We start from the raw sequence: 14938 nt of genomic DNA on the forward strand, positions 1-14938 counted from the left end.
TCAATGGTTTTTTTTTGTCTGTGTGTGTGTGAGTGTGTGTATTCAGCTTTTATCTATCGTTCGCTGTCTTTACGTATAAATGTGAGCATTATAAGACGGAGTTCTTTTATGTAGTTGCCAGACCGATCAGCATATTTGGTTAACAGCTGTGCACGAGTGTGTGTGAGTGTGTGTGCAGCCATATTTGTTTCGCATAAGCACGCATACATCTATCGCATGCCATTGATCCGGCGCCTTAACTGCCTCTTAAAGTCCTCGTTATAGCCATCTTTTACGAAAGCATTTGCCAGGCGCTTTTGCGTACTTTGTATTTTTGCGTTGACAGCACTTATTTTTGGGCAGCGCTTTAAGAAATTTCTTAAAATCATTTGAAGAAAATGCTAAAAATTGAACATAAAATAAAATAAAGTGTTGTATATACTCTTTTGACATTTTTATAACTTTATTAGTATTTAAATTTTTGCTTTCCATCTGGAATGCCCTTTGCCTGTTTGTTTTACAACTGTTTGTTAAACAGTTTTTTATCAGTTTGTTTTATTTGTTTTTTTAATTTGTTCTATTTCTCTTGCTTTTCTTTACGTTTTTTGTTTAAGACTTTCGTGAACTGTTTCGCGCTTTTTTCACTCGTACACATTTCTAATGCAATAAAGTTTAATTAATTTATGTTTTAATTATATCGTTTTGGGTTTTCTTTCCTGTTCAATTATGCAGCACACTATAAATATGCACACATATATATTTCGGTATTTTTTATTGGCTTGCTATATGTATTCTAGTTTTACATCATTACAATTAACTATAAATTTATTTATATATATATAAGTATATATACGCATACACATAAGCTATGGAGCTATAGTTTTACATATTCATTTCATTTACTATATTATTTGTTTTTACTGTTGTTGCTTTTTCTGTCTGTATTTGTTTGGTGTTTGATGTTATATAATTTACAATTATTTTTCATATGAACGCAAATTTAATTGTTGTAATTTTCGTACTGTTTCATTTTAATGAACTGCTCTATTGCGCACTTTCTCAACTCATTTTCATTTTTAATTACATTTTCGACATTTACTAGTAAATAGGGTGCTTAAAATTAAAAACTGAACATTTTATTTGGTATGTTTTCGCGCTTATACACTTTCGTGCTAATTGAATTTTTAACTATATGCAGTTTTCATTTGTTTTTCTTTTTTGTTTTGTTGCCATAACCTGTACCCATGAGCATATGTTAAGGGGTTGCCTGACCTGTTCAAGCTCAGGTATAGTTCCTGGCTAAGGTCTTGAAATTTGGTATGTCGATTTTAAAATGCTATATGTTTAATTTTCGTAATAAATGTTTTGTAACAAAATGCGAACGGCCATAAAAAATCCTAAAATAAACAATTCTATTAATGGTGTTAAATAAAACATAATTTTAATTAGCTTTGTGGAATTAAAATCTAGAATTTTACTTATAATATTTTCAGATTTGGATGCAGGGCATCTGCTAGTCGAGCGCTCTCTTACCTCTTAATGCGCTTATTTTTGTTTTGTTTTTGTTTTATATTTAGTATATCCATTTTATGTTAATCGCTATATAAATATTTATTTAGTTTAGTTATGCACATAACAAAGTAGCTGCAGGATTACCATTAACAATACCATTTTTTTTTTCATCTTAAAAGTTCTGATTTTGTAATGGTTTTTAGGTTTTTGCTATTGGATTTGGCTACATAGGTTTTTCAAAGCGGCTTTCGAGAAGGGCTTCAAATTTTAAGCAATACCAAAAAAATTTTTAAACCCAGAGCAACAGTTTTTGTACATAATATAAAAACACCAGAATATATCAATTTATTAGTTTTATTTTGCAAATGTATTTATCTCGTATATTTTATGCTATTTGAATCAAAATTATTTTGGGTTAGTTGTTTTATGGCTAGACTTTTTATTATTTACACACATACACAATTTGAATTCAGTCTTTGGAAGAATAACATTTATATCGGTTTTATACATGCATATATATATATTATATTTTTTTTCGCTACAAGTTGTGAACGTTTGTCGAATAAACACAACATTTTAGCTAGTTTCTCTGAATGTGAGTTGGTCCTAGATAGAACTGTACTTAATTAAAATAATGATAAAGTAAATAAATTAAAATCCAAATTAGGCTTATAAAAATGTTGTCGAGTATTTAAATTATTTGCTTTTTATCTTAGCAGTGACAATATCTAAGCTTAACCTCACATTGATTATATACAATAAAATTTTATGTTAAAATCAACTATTTAACATATGTGGCTTAACATTCACAGCGGGCAGCAAAGGTAAAGCAAACTTTGTCAGTAAATGTAAAACAGTTGACTGACCTGACAGCATGCAGACACGCATTCACTCACACGTACTCTCACGCACAAACACACACGCAGTTTGAAACAGTTTTGTGGACTGTGCGCTTAGGGATCTTTACCTACAGATCACATTTGAAACGCACCGTCAATTAATGTCACACACGCAGCTCATCCATCAGCGGATGTTGCTGCTGCTGCTGTTGTTGCTGCTGCTGCTGCGACTGTTGCTGCTGCTGAGAGTGCTGCTGCGTTGTGGTGGCCACAATTACGGGCACTGTGGGTGGCGTGGGCACTGGTATCAGGCCGCTGGCCGTGGTCAGCACCGTGGTCATGCTTTGATTATGATGATTCTGCATATGTTGCTGATGCGTCACCCCGTGCGGCTGTTGCTGGTGTTGCTGCTGGGCGGGAGAATGTTGTTGCGCCTGTGCTGCCTGCGTTTGTTTCATGCAGCTCTTTTTGGTAAGCGTGCCGCATGGATTGCCCAGCACTTGCAACGCATGTGGCGGCGGCAGCATTCCACCGACCGCACCCTGGCCCGCATCCTGCATGGAAGATTTCATGTGCTTGGGCGGCGGCGGTGCTCGATGCGGTATGTCTGCAAATTCTGGCGGCGGCAGTTGATGATGCTGCATGGCATGATGATGCGACAATATGGTAGCCGGATCGCTTTTTGCGTGTATGGTCAGAGTTTCCAGATCGCCGCATATGTTGTTGGGTATCTGGCCATTCTCCTGCCGCTTCAGCTTGGACTGTGGGCGCGGCTCGTTCAGCCGCGTCTTGTCCCGCTGATAGTAGACGCCCGCAAAGATCAGCACATTGAGTATCAGCAGCGAACAGCCAATGGCTATGGTCACACTTAGCGCCGTGGAGTAGGCGGCAAAGCCATCGCTATCCTGCGAAGCACTTGCCGCACCGCCCGCATGCTCCGCATCCAGCATATCATCCGGATATATTTTACCGCCGCCGTAGCGTGTGCCATTGCGCTGCAGCGAGGACGAGGGTGAACTCAGGTTCAGCAACGAGAACACCTGGTTCGTGAATATCGTATAGTTGCCCATGGCCGCTGCATTGGCGCCGCGGGAAGTGTAGGAGGGATTGAGGGGCTTCACGGAAGCATCGCTGGCAATGTTATTGTCCACATCGTCGTCGTCATGCAGCTGATGATGCGCAGCGGGCACATTGTCGCCGCCTGGCTTGTGCAGATCGGGTATTAGATTCAGCCAGAATGAGAGGCGATGGGCGCGATAGTGATTCTTTAGTTTCGGCTTGGTGTCTGCATGGCGAAAGGAGATGGGCGTAATTAAAATTTTTAAATTGGAGCCAGCTCACAACGGTTCAATTGAACTAATTCAATATATTTTATTAATTATATTTAATAATTAATGTATATATTAAAGATTTGAATTAGACTTTAATCTAATATGAAAGCTATTTTCTAGTTATAATATGAGGATGTTATGCATTTTAGGCTGTCTCTACTAGGGAGACAGGTTCGCGCACAGGTCGCTTAGTTGGGGAACTAGTTCATTTGGATTAACATCAGAGCTTGCACTGCTTTATACTATATCTTGAGGTAAGCAAAGAACTAGTTTTTATGATAAAATGCACTTTGAATTAGACTTGAAAATGTAGCCAAATTTGTTATGTAAAGGTTTGATGAATGGAATTATTTTAGAAATTTGAATCAGTCCAACTGCTGATGAACTATATCTCCTGCACACAGCTATTATTAGTTAATTTGATCAAACCTTAAATCAATGAAAAAGTGCAGTTTTTCTTCTTTTCAACAGCTAATGAACTAGTTCGAATTTAACGAGTATACTCAGTCTGCTTATTTTAAAAGCTCATGGGCTACCCCACCTAAGCGATTTGTTTTATTGATCTATCATTTTGTTTCCTTTACTAACACTTACCAAAGTTCAAATACTTTTTGTGAATACTCTCGTAGGCCGTCCATTCGATGGTCTTGTAGCGACTGCGTTCCTGTCGGCTGCCGTGGTCGGCTTCCATTTGCTCGTTGGGATTGCTGTGTAGTGTGCGTAAATTGTGGCATAGATGAGTACACGCACAAAAGGGGTCAATGGAGAACGCAGAACCAATCAACACTTACCCAGAGCGCACAAAGTTAGACCAGTAAAACATAACGACCTCTGAAAGACTGATTTCGGTTTTCGTATAGTTCCGAGTGAAATGATTTAAGCCACCGACGAGTGGTGCCCCAAAGATATAAGGTAAGTCCTCGCCATGAATGCAGCCCTGACGCTGTAAAGTGTTAAATCAAGGAATGGAATTGAGTTAAATATGGGCGATAGGTTGTGGTCTGAACAACTGAACCACAAAGATATGTTCCGGAATCCTTACACTCACCTGTGGATAATCACCGAAGCGCGTCTGATAGTCGAAAACATATAGATACGAATTGCGATGATCCGCCGAATGTAAGTCCACAGTTTGTGCTGCTGGTGCCACCACCTGGGCATCACTCAAAGCTTCCAGGGTTTCATCGCTGCAGGCCAAAGGAGGAGAGAGAGAAAGCGAGAGAGAGAGAATATGAGTGAGAGTGAAAGAGGCAAGTGTTAAAATCATATAACATATTTTCGTAGTAAAAATGTTTCGGCTATTTGCCGCATCGTGTTGCATTCAAACGTACAACTAACACGCCACTTTCAGTGCCACTTTGGATGCACTCCGAATTTATTTCCTGTCCGACGGGGAGCACACCCCTCACGCTGCAGCAGCCTCCAAGCGGCTGCCTTCAAGTTAGTTCAATGTTAGTTAAGCCTATTTAGGCAAATATTCCTTTGCGTCTGATTTGCTGTCATTTGGTTTTCTTTTTTTCTACCCTGAACCCATTAAAAATGGGTACAAGGGTAGTTGTATTTGTGCAAAATCCAAATGTATGTAACAGGCAGAAGGAAGCATCTCCGACCCCATAAAGTATATATATTCTTGATCAGCATCAATGGCCGAGTCGATCTAGCCATGTCCGTCTGCCTATCGCCACCTTCTCGCTACCACCGCAGAGCTATAAATTAAGTTAATAACCCAACTTTTATTACCAACCAATTTAAGTCACAATTTAAATGCAATTGACTTTTTCAGAAGACACAAATATTCTATGGTACAATAACTGTAGAACTGTAGAAAAGTTCATAAAGATCGGTTAAGAAAAACCAAAGTTATATGCAACTGCGCAATTGAATGGGGCAGCAGCTTTAAGAATTTCTGTGTACATGTACACACACATTCATGCGCGTTTGCTTCGCATTCTAATAGCATAGTAATTGCCTTTTTATTTTGTAATGTTATTTTAGTTTCTTTTTTTTATCATAAGTACTTAATTGTTGGTGTGGCTGCTGAGTATAGGCATAGCAAGTGGTGCGATCTGTCGCGCGTTCGAGCCCTACCGGGCAAAGTATTATTTTTTTTTTTTTTTGCTGGTTTGACTGTTGAGTATAGTCGAAAGCAAGTAATGCGGTCAGTTGCAAATTCGAGCCCTGCCAACGGAACTTTTTTTTTTTTTTAATTTATTTGGTGTTGGAATAAGAGGGTTCAGGGTATTCCCTAGTCGGGAGCTCCCGACTAGAACCTCTTACTTGTTTTCAGCTGCCTTTGTAAGTCATTCGTCTTTTTTTGCTTGGTGTTTTTATACCCTTGCAGAGGGTATTATAATTTTGTCGTGAAATGTGTAACGCATAGAAGGAGACATCTCCGACCCCATAAAGTATATATATTCTTGATCAGCATCAATAACCGAGTCGATATAGCCATGTCCGTCTGTCCGTCTGACCGTCTGTCCGTCTGACCGTCTGTCCGTCTGTCTAGTCCCTCAGTTTTAAAGCTATCTTTATGAATTGCAGAAGTCCCTCTTTCTGTTGCACGCAGCACATATGTCAAAACCAGCTGGATCGGCCCACTATATCATATAGCTGCCATAGGAACGATCGGTCGAAAATTAAGTTTTTGTATGAAAAACATTTTGTTTATCAAGATATCTATTTTTCCTGTGCTTCTTAGATACGGGCAAACCACTATAAGCATTATGAAAAGGTTGGGTCTGCAAGGGTATTAGATCTTTGGCGTGCCGAAGATAGCCTTTCTTTCTCGTTTCTTTATGCATTTAAAATGCACTGTCGCAAAATTTGAATAAAAACCATTTGCCACATTTGCATACGTATCTCTCTAGCTGCAGTGACAACCAAGAGTCTAGTATGCTGCTATTTCGCTGCATAATATTTTATGTGCCAGCCATAAAACTATGTTTAAAAAATAAACATTTGTCTTTGTCAGTGAGAGCAAATTTTGTTGTAGCCGCTGCCAATACGAGCGTCTCTTGAAATGCACTGAACCTTGTCTAAGTGAAATACAAATTTTTATTTTTTTAAAGTCGGAATTCAGCTTTCGATAGCAATTTTCCGTAAGGTGTTATTTATATAAGTAAGCAATATAGTTTTTTACAGTTTTAAATGCCTTACATAATTCAATTATGCAACCAAATATCATAAATAATTGTATTTAAAAGTAGTTAATTTGGATAAATTAATTAAAATACAAATATGCACTTTTTAATAATTTATATTTATTTATATATATATATTGTTTATAAAATTGAACTGATTATTTTTTTGCATTTGCCTCTGATAAACAAAATGTTTCTATATAAGTATATTCTAGTTATATTCTAGTTATATTCTTTATATATTCTAGTTTTTCTTTTAGTGTTAAATTTTTTTTTATAATTTTAAGCATATTTTTGTATTTATTTTAAAATATAATATATTTTACATTTGTAATCATTATTATGATTTTTATTATCTTGTTATTATTATGACAATTATTTTAATATTATTAATATTATTTTTCGTGTTAATATTATTGATATAGTTGATATTACTATTGTTGTTTTATATTTTTTTTAATTTTAAGTATACTTTTGTTTAATATTTAACCAAAATTTGATTTGATATTTTTTTTAATATATGTGTGCATATATACATATGTGCTACATATTATACGTTAGTATTATTTTTGTTTATTAATATAGTTATAAAACTTTTTATTTTTATCATTGTTATTGAATTTTTAAATTTTTAATTAGCTGGCGTTTTAATTTAATACAATCAAAAATATAAAATAAAATAAATTTATTTATTGACATATCTTTTATCATTGTTTATATTTTATTATTAGTATTGTTATTATTATTATTAATATTTAATAATTTATTTATGTTAATATACAATGAAAATAAATTAGAAGTCTGTTTTTTTTTTTCATATTATCATTAAGCCATTTTATTTAATTTTAGCGAAAATAGATATGGCATTAAAAATTCAACTCCTTAGTCTGGCCACGTGGCGCGCATTTTGAAAAGGCTAGACTTGCCTTTATAAATATTTATGTTGATTGTATTCATCGCTGACTTTCTATCAAATCTATTTGAAATATGCGCACGACTCTCTTTAATAGGGGCCTGCAACCACCCACCCATCACCCAGCCATCCACTCATCCCCAGAACCATTCGCAGTCTGTCAGAGATCAAGCGTGAACCGTTTGCTGCTTCAATGCAGGCAACTTAACGCACGTTTGCACAACAGCTTTTGCATAACTGGGGCAGTCAACGGTGGAGGGGCGGCTGGGGAGGGGGTTATGGACAAAAAGAATACATATTAAGTCTAGAACGTGGGCTCCGCTGTATGTCTCAAATTCTTTTTATTTATATTGCATTTTGGCAAATATTGTATGCTGATTAAATTATTCATGCAAGGAGCTCGTGATGTTATCAATAATTCAACAAATACCATATAGAAAATATATAAAAATAGTAAATGCAAATGCAATACAATTATTGCAAGCAATTGTTGTTGTTGTGTGCATTTTGGCCTAGACGCAAACATAAATATTGATAAAAATCAAAAGCAAATCATTTATGATTGCACATGTGAAGTTAAAGGGAATGCTATACAAATTGAATTGAACATTGAATATTGTGCATCGAGTCCTGGTCATTATTTATGAAGACTGACATCGGGCAGGCAGAGTGGCAGAATGGCAGCAACAAAAAAATTTGCATTTCATTTGGCATAAGATTGAAATCAAGATTCATTTAAGCCGCTTTATTTGAAAAATCCCTCGCCACCAGCCATTATTCCCAGCTCGATGTAAAGGTAAGGAACATAGCAGCTCGCATTTAATTAAGAACGAAATATTTATTTGGGCGCGGCGCACAATCACAGCCGCAGGTCGCAATGGGAGGGGGGTCAACAACAACAATAACTGGGCTTAACGTGGAGCAAACGCAATTACTCACCGGATATTAATTGGATGCTGCACCGGTCTCTCCCAGTCCGTGTATTCATTGACAATCGTCGCGAATATCTCGTTCAAATGGAATGTGTACGTGTTGCGTACGTAGGCCTTTAAAATTCTGGAGCGTCGATCTGCCTCGATGCCATATTGCACGTCGCCGGAATTGAAGCTGAAAAAGGATTCGGCACGTGTCACGCCAGCCATCAGGTCGTATCTGCAAATGAGCGATAAGTGCGTAAGTACGTGTGTCTGCATCTTGTACTTTTTGTTCTTGTTGGTTTCGAGTATTTTGTTGAGTTGCCCATAAGCTAAAGCCATTCTATTTGGTGTTGGCCTTACAGAAATGACCTGGTCGAGGTCTTTAATAGTTATGTTGATTATTTTGTAAGTGTTGTTAAATCATTTGCTGTTACCAAGTAGAACAAAGGATGTATTGATTTCAGTGAAGTGATTGACTTGTATTAGAGTGTATTGGCGAATTTTCTATGTCTTTTCTAGTTAAGGAGTATGAGATTTGGAGTTATAGTTGAATTCCTACAGTTAAATCCTCCTCAAAGAGAAAGCCGATTATACTTTCACCATGTAGTCATATGCACAAATATTTGGCTTATACATTTGTAGGCTAACAGTTTAAGAGGCACATCTTGTTTTTAATAACTTATTTAAATGGAGACTGAATAAATTGTTGCTACACTTTTTATATTGAGCGCCCATTATAAGGCGGCTTCTTTCAATGAAACTTACTTACAAACCAACCTTAACATTCTCACTTATTTGTATACGAAATTGATTACGGAATATTGTTAAAACAGTTTACCCAGTATAACTTAACTATCCAGCAGCATTAAGCCCAGCTTCAAAAACACTGCAGCAGAGCTGAACATCAGCTGTGCCGCAAGTCAAATAAAAACTCTTGACAAACATGATAACTTGAGAGCTAGTCGAAAAATTTGTTTGTTTCGAGCGCTGCACTTCAATATTTGCCAAGTTGCACTTAAAAATTTAACTCTGCATGGATAAAAACTGTGTTGTGCTTCTGCTTGTTGTTGGGTGGATATTTGGTTGGCTACTTTTTTGTTTGGATTGCATTTTATGTTGTGCCAGAAAGTTGTTCTTTTTGCATATGTTAATGCAATTCCTTTTCAAAGTATGTGTGTATGTGTCTCCTTTGGTATTTGTGTGTGCTTGTGTGCGTGTGTGTGTGTGGGCGTGCCTTGGCCTCAAAGCAAATTGCTTTTAAATGTGCACAAAGCAATATTTATGCTCCTTACGTAGCTTGTGACTAATAGCCTCTTGGGCACTGACAGCTTACAAAGCGCTGAGCGAAAGAATGAAATACTTTTTCGCTTAACGGCCAACAGCAGCAGTTGCAGTAGCTGGCAGGCGCATCAACGGGCAAACTGCAGCTCAGCAGATCTCAAGTGTGGCTATGCTAGATGTGTTCATATAAGTACATATATCAATGTACGGCAACAAGTACCACATTCTGGTTAAAACTAGCTGCTCTTCTTCATTCGATATGCTTGAACCGCAGCATCAATTTCCAGCAAGTAGCTTGCTTTTAAATGAAACTACTTTTCTAACTCTTTGAGCCAGCATTTCAGATATTTTCGGCTTACCCTTGTGCGATTGCTTTGTTTATTATTACACATAAGCAATTATTATTCAATGGTCTTTTTAGTTCCCCTCTTGGGCGCATAAGAATTGTATTATTATATTCAATTTTCATTTCTATCAAGGTTCTGCTTTTTTTAGTATCCTTAGATTGGGCTGTCAGCTTTTATATGTTTCTTAACAATTTATATTCTATTATATAATATTATATTATATTATATATATTATATAATTCTATATATCTATATTATAATACTATTTTATACTCTATAGCTAAAATACATTTATTGACTTCTCTTTATACATTGCCTTTCATATCACTCCTCACTTCATTTCTATATTCTAAATTGTTTGCCTCGCTTAAGCATTATTTGCTTTTCGGATTTATTAAACATAACTCGGCTAATTTATTATTTCATTGTAATACTATTTGTTGTTTTTTTAACCCATTTCCAATTATAAATTTCGCCTCGTAGTGGCGCAAATGGCGCATTAATTATGAAATCGCAGCTAATTAGCTGTTAATAATATATATTAACAATGCCTAATGGCATAGTACAAAGTGCATAAATCAAGTGACGGTGCCAAATACAATAGGCCACGCCCACAAGCCACCACATTGCAGCCCAATCTCAGTTGGTGCCTCTCTACCCAGCAGGTTGTAATTGTATTGCAAAATGGAGTCGCGCATTTGCGTGGTTAATGTGCATAAATTAATAACAAAGCGTATAAGCGTGTTATGTGTATGCGTGTGTGTGTGTGTGTGTGTGTCTGTGTGTGTGTGTTTGTGTGTGTGCGTAACAGTATGGTCATCATGGTGTTAGCTCTAAGCTTATCGCCACCTAAGCTGACGCCATTTTGAATGTTCGTCGCGTCGAGATAAAATCTTTGAACAGCTCGCTAAAGTCGGCAAAGTCGAAACTTAAAATTAATTACATTGCATACTTTTGTAGGTGTGTAGGTGTGTCTGTGTGTGGCTAGCACGGTTTAAGGCAGAAATAATTAAACAGCGGCTGGGTAGGCTGTGCAGCGCCAAACCGCAAAAAACTTACCTTGACAACTTGTTAATGGCTGTTTTTCTCATTAATACTGCATTAATTAAAAACGCCAACACACACACGTGAGTGCGCACATGTGTGCGTGCGTGTATGAGTGTGTGTGTGTTAATGGCGTCAACAAACATGGTAGTTCACAAGTGCAAGTCGTCGTCGTCGTCGTCGTAAGTGACATCAGCAACAATCGCAGCGGGGTCGATGGAAGAAAAAAAGGAAATTGGCAGAAATTCATCGCATTTAAATATATTTCAAGTGCAAATTTGAGGTAAGCAAATTGAAGATCTTCAGCTGACCGACGCTTAAATACACTTACTAAAATAAACATACACAAATTGATACTAATTGCGGTAAATTTAAAGCTTATGTGAAATGCAATAGATATTTAAACTTTTGAAACATTTCAATAACTTTTATATTTAAAATAAAATTCATTTTATTTAAACACCTGGCTGATAAGCAATATTTATAGACTTTGGACAAACGGCGGAAGTTTTAGATTATTTTAAATATACATCCAAATGTGAATTCTCGTATATATATACAAGCTTGACTTTCTGGCAATCGGGAAAAATAATGATATAAATAGCGATCAGGTAACTTAAATGCCTGCTTATTATTTATTTTAAGAATTGTGAATAATGGTAAACAGGAACTAAAGTATTATCCCAATTTTAAACATTGGATTGCTTCGGGTAAACAATTCGTGCCTCCAGCTCAGATTCAAATTGAATTCTTAAAACTTATCTACATTGATAAATGTATTTGAATTGGCTACACTTTTCTTCATTCAAGTGTGACCAAAGCACTCACCGATTCAAAATACTTTAACAGTTGAAAGCGTTTACATTTTTCACTCACCAATATTCTCCAGTTGACCGGGCGTGCCCCAGCCGCCAGCTGCAGCGATGCCTGCCTCGCCACCCAGCCCATTCCCGGCGGCGGTTGAAGCTTGCGCCTGGGCCTGGGCGGCGGGGGAGCCAGGGCGTGGCGGCACATAGTCGCCGCCATCGATGACAACGCCATCGATGCTGGGCCCAAAGGCGAAACCAAATTCTGGCGCTCTTATGGGCACACTGAGCAGCTGCTCGAGTGTCTTCTCGCGCAGGCACTTCATCAGATGAGCATGTGGCAGGTCCGAGGCGCAGTTAACGTGATGTGCCACAATGGCCGCGTACTTGGCGGGATTGCTGACCAAGGACCAGGGCGCTAGGCCCGAGCCAGACATAAGCATGGCCCGATTAAAAAGCAGACCTAATAATTATAATTTTACACCATGAATGGAAATGTGAATTGTGGTATGTAGTTTTTTCTATTATTCTGCACACTTACCCTCCGGCACGGCCATGGATGAAATCAGAAAATGCACACAGGCTGCACCAGTGCCGTGCCCGGCGAGTGTTATGCTATTCGGATCCCCACCAAAGGACGCAATGTTCTCCTTTAGCCAGTGAAGGGCCGCAATGATGTCCATAAGGCCGTAATTAGCGGGCAGCTTTGAATAGCGATCCGTGTTGGCATTCAAAAATCCTGAAAATAGTTGCGGCCATGCCGCATAATTCATCAGCATTTTCTTGTGCATCGATGAGCGGCAGCAGCAACAACAGCAGCAGCGACAGCACCAGCAAATGAAAATTTAATCGAGAATGGCGGCTCGGCGATTTTTCTACTATTTAAAATGTCAGACACATGGGCGTAACACTTGTGAAAATGTGTACAGTCACGCGTGCAAATCATGATGTCAGCACTTCCGTTTCCGCAGCAGAAATACGAGGGCGATGAGAGCAGGGCGGGGTTTGCCGGCGGCAGTGGCAGGCATTGCTTCTAAATGAGGTCACACTAATTTGGTGTGCATTTGAATTTTTACCATGGGCAGAAATTACGCGAATCGTTGCGTTATGAAATGTTGAAAGCAATAGCTTTAGTCGAAAGAGCTACATTTTCGATATACATTAAACTAGCTACCTGCAGTAGTTGTATTTGATTGTCTATTTACAATATAAAAATATTAGAATATTTCTAATTTGATAATAAACTGAAAACTATAAATATATTATATAATTGAATACACAAAATTAATATTAATATAAATATGGAAAATTAAAATATATATTTTATTTATATATATAATATTATTGTTTTTATATACTATAAATCTATAAATAGTTTAATATTAAGAAAATATACAAAAAAAAAAATTTATATAAAGAATATTTGTAGTAATCCTAATTAAAAATTAAATTAAATTGTAAATTTATTATTTTAAAGAAACTGACTTGTAAAAAATGTAAAAATTAAGTAAAACACAAGTTATTTATTTAATTAACTTCAAATTCTTCATTTGAAAGTTTTTTTGATTTGTTATTTACATAAGAAATTCTTTCTGTTTATTAATTTCCATTATTTTTATGACTGTTATTTATGTTTAAATAATTACAATAAAAATTATTAAATTAAATTCTGAATTTTTTGAAAGCTGTTCTTTGGTTGTTATTAACAAAGTAAACTACTTTTGTATATTTATTTATTTTAATTATTTTTAATTTCATATATTTAATTTAAATGTAGGTTAATTTTTTTATTCTTATTGTTTTTATATAAATTAATAATTATATTTATGGTTTTTATAGAACAAATTTTTTTATTAAAATTTCCACTGTGCTGTATTTACTTTTTCATTGGATGCTAACTAAATTAGTTAGATTATGGAATGGGCATTTGCCACGTTTCTGTTGATGCTGCTGCTTTTGTTGCTGTTGCTGTTGCTGTTGTTGTTTTCGTTGTTGTTGCTGCTGTTGAACGGAAGTGCAGCCGTTGCTGCACTGGCTTAAAAGCGAATCGGCCAATGGACACGTTGCAAGCGTTTGGCTCGTTTCACAGCACTTGGTTGTGTACGATGAGGGCAGCATATCAATTAGCATTAGCATTTGAGTGTGTGCGAGCACTTACCGAGCACTCCGAGGCGATAATTTATGGTTACCACCAATATTTGTCCATAGCTGGCCAGCACGGAGCCATCATATGGATTGCCGCTGTTCCACTCATACGATTCGCCATGCACAAATACCAGCACCGGATACTTGGCCGGGCCGCCACTCGATGTGGTGGATGAAGAGCTGCCAGAGTTGCCACTCGTGGAGCTGCCACTGCTTGTGGCGTCCCGGGAGCCCACTAGAAAATAATTAGAGAGAAAAAAAAAAAAAAAATGTAGAATATGTTTTTAACTGCAGATATCGGCTGAGATATCGGTTCGATTGTTTTCTGGCCCGAAAAAAGGGGTAAAAAATATAAATTAAATGTGCTATTACTGAGGTCGCCTGCGGTGCAGACAGTTCGTAATGGTGGCTGCATTTTATGGCTGCCATCGAGCTAAATGTTGAGCTTTGATTTTTCGCCAAGTTTTTAATTTGCATTTAAATGCTTCATTGCAAAATCTTCAACTTGAATACAACCTCCATGTTGGCCATTAATCAGCATTGACATGAATGTCTTAGGGGTAAAAAACCAATCGCCTGTCAAGCGTCTTAAAGTCAAGGCAAACAAGGTCCTGGCACGGATTTATTTGCTGCAAACACAAGGCAAATGAGCGTCTAAGCCCAAAATAGGCAAATTACTGGAAA

General features: G+C 36.9%; 1 protein-coding gene across 1 annotated transcript in view; it reads right to left on the reverse strand.

Moving 5' to 3' along the window:
- Window positions 1–532: 532 nt before the first annotated feature.
- Window positions 533–14938, reverse strand: part of LOC115761259 (neuroligin-3) — a 49738-nt gene continuing 35332 nt past the window's right edge. The window contains exons 3-11 of the mRNA XM_030702972.1: window positions 14268–14489; window positions 12651–12848; window positions 12180–12572; window positions 11319–11355; window positions 8654–8866; window positions 4710–4848; window positions 4453–4604; window positions 4256–4368; window positions 533–3615 (exon numbers count right to left, since the gene is read on the reverse strand). Of these exons, the coding sequence (XP_030558832.1) occupies window positions 2495–3615; window positions 4256–4368; window positions 4453–4604; window positions 4710–4848; window positions 8654–8866; window positions 11319–11355; window positions 12180–12572; window positions 12651–12848; window positions 14268–14489 (2588 nt within the window). The 3' untranslated portion in view covers window positions 533–2494. The remainder of the gene's footprint in view (window positions 3616–4255; window positions 4369–4452; window positions 4605–4709; window positions 4849–8653; window positions 8867–11318; window positions 11356–12179; window positions 12573–12650; window positions 12849–14267; window positions 14490–14938) is intronic.

The sequence above is a fragment of the Drosophila novamexicana genome, unplaced genomic scaffold (genome assembly GCF_003285875.2).
Source record: "Drosophila novamexicana strain 15010-1031.04,08,12 unplaced genomic scaffold, DnovRS2.1 tig00000485-arrow-pilon, whole genome shotgun sequence".
Classification (NCBI taxonomy): domain Eukaryota; kingdom Metazoa; phylum Arthropoda; class Insecta; order Diptera; family Drosophilidae; genus Drosophila; species Drosophila novamexicana.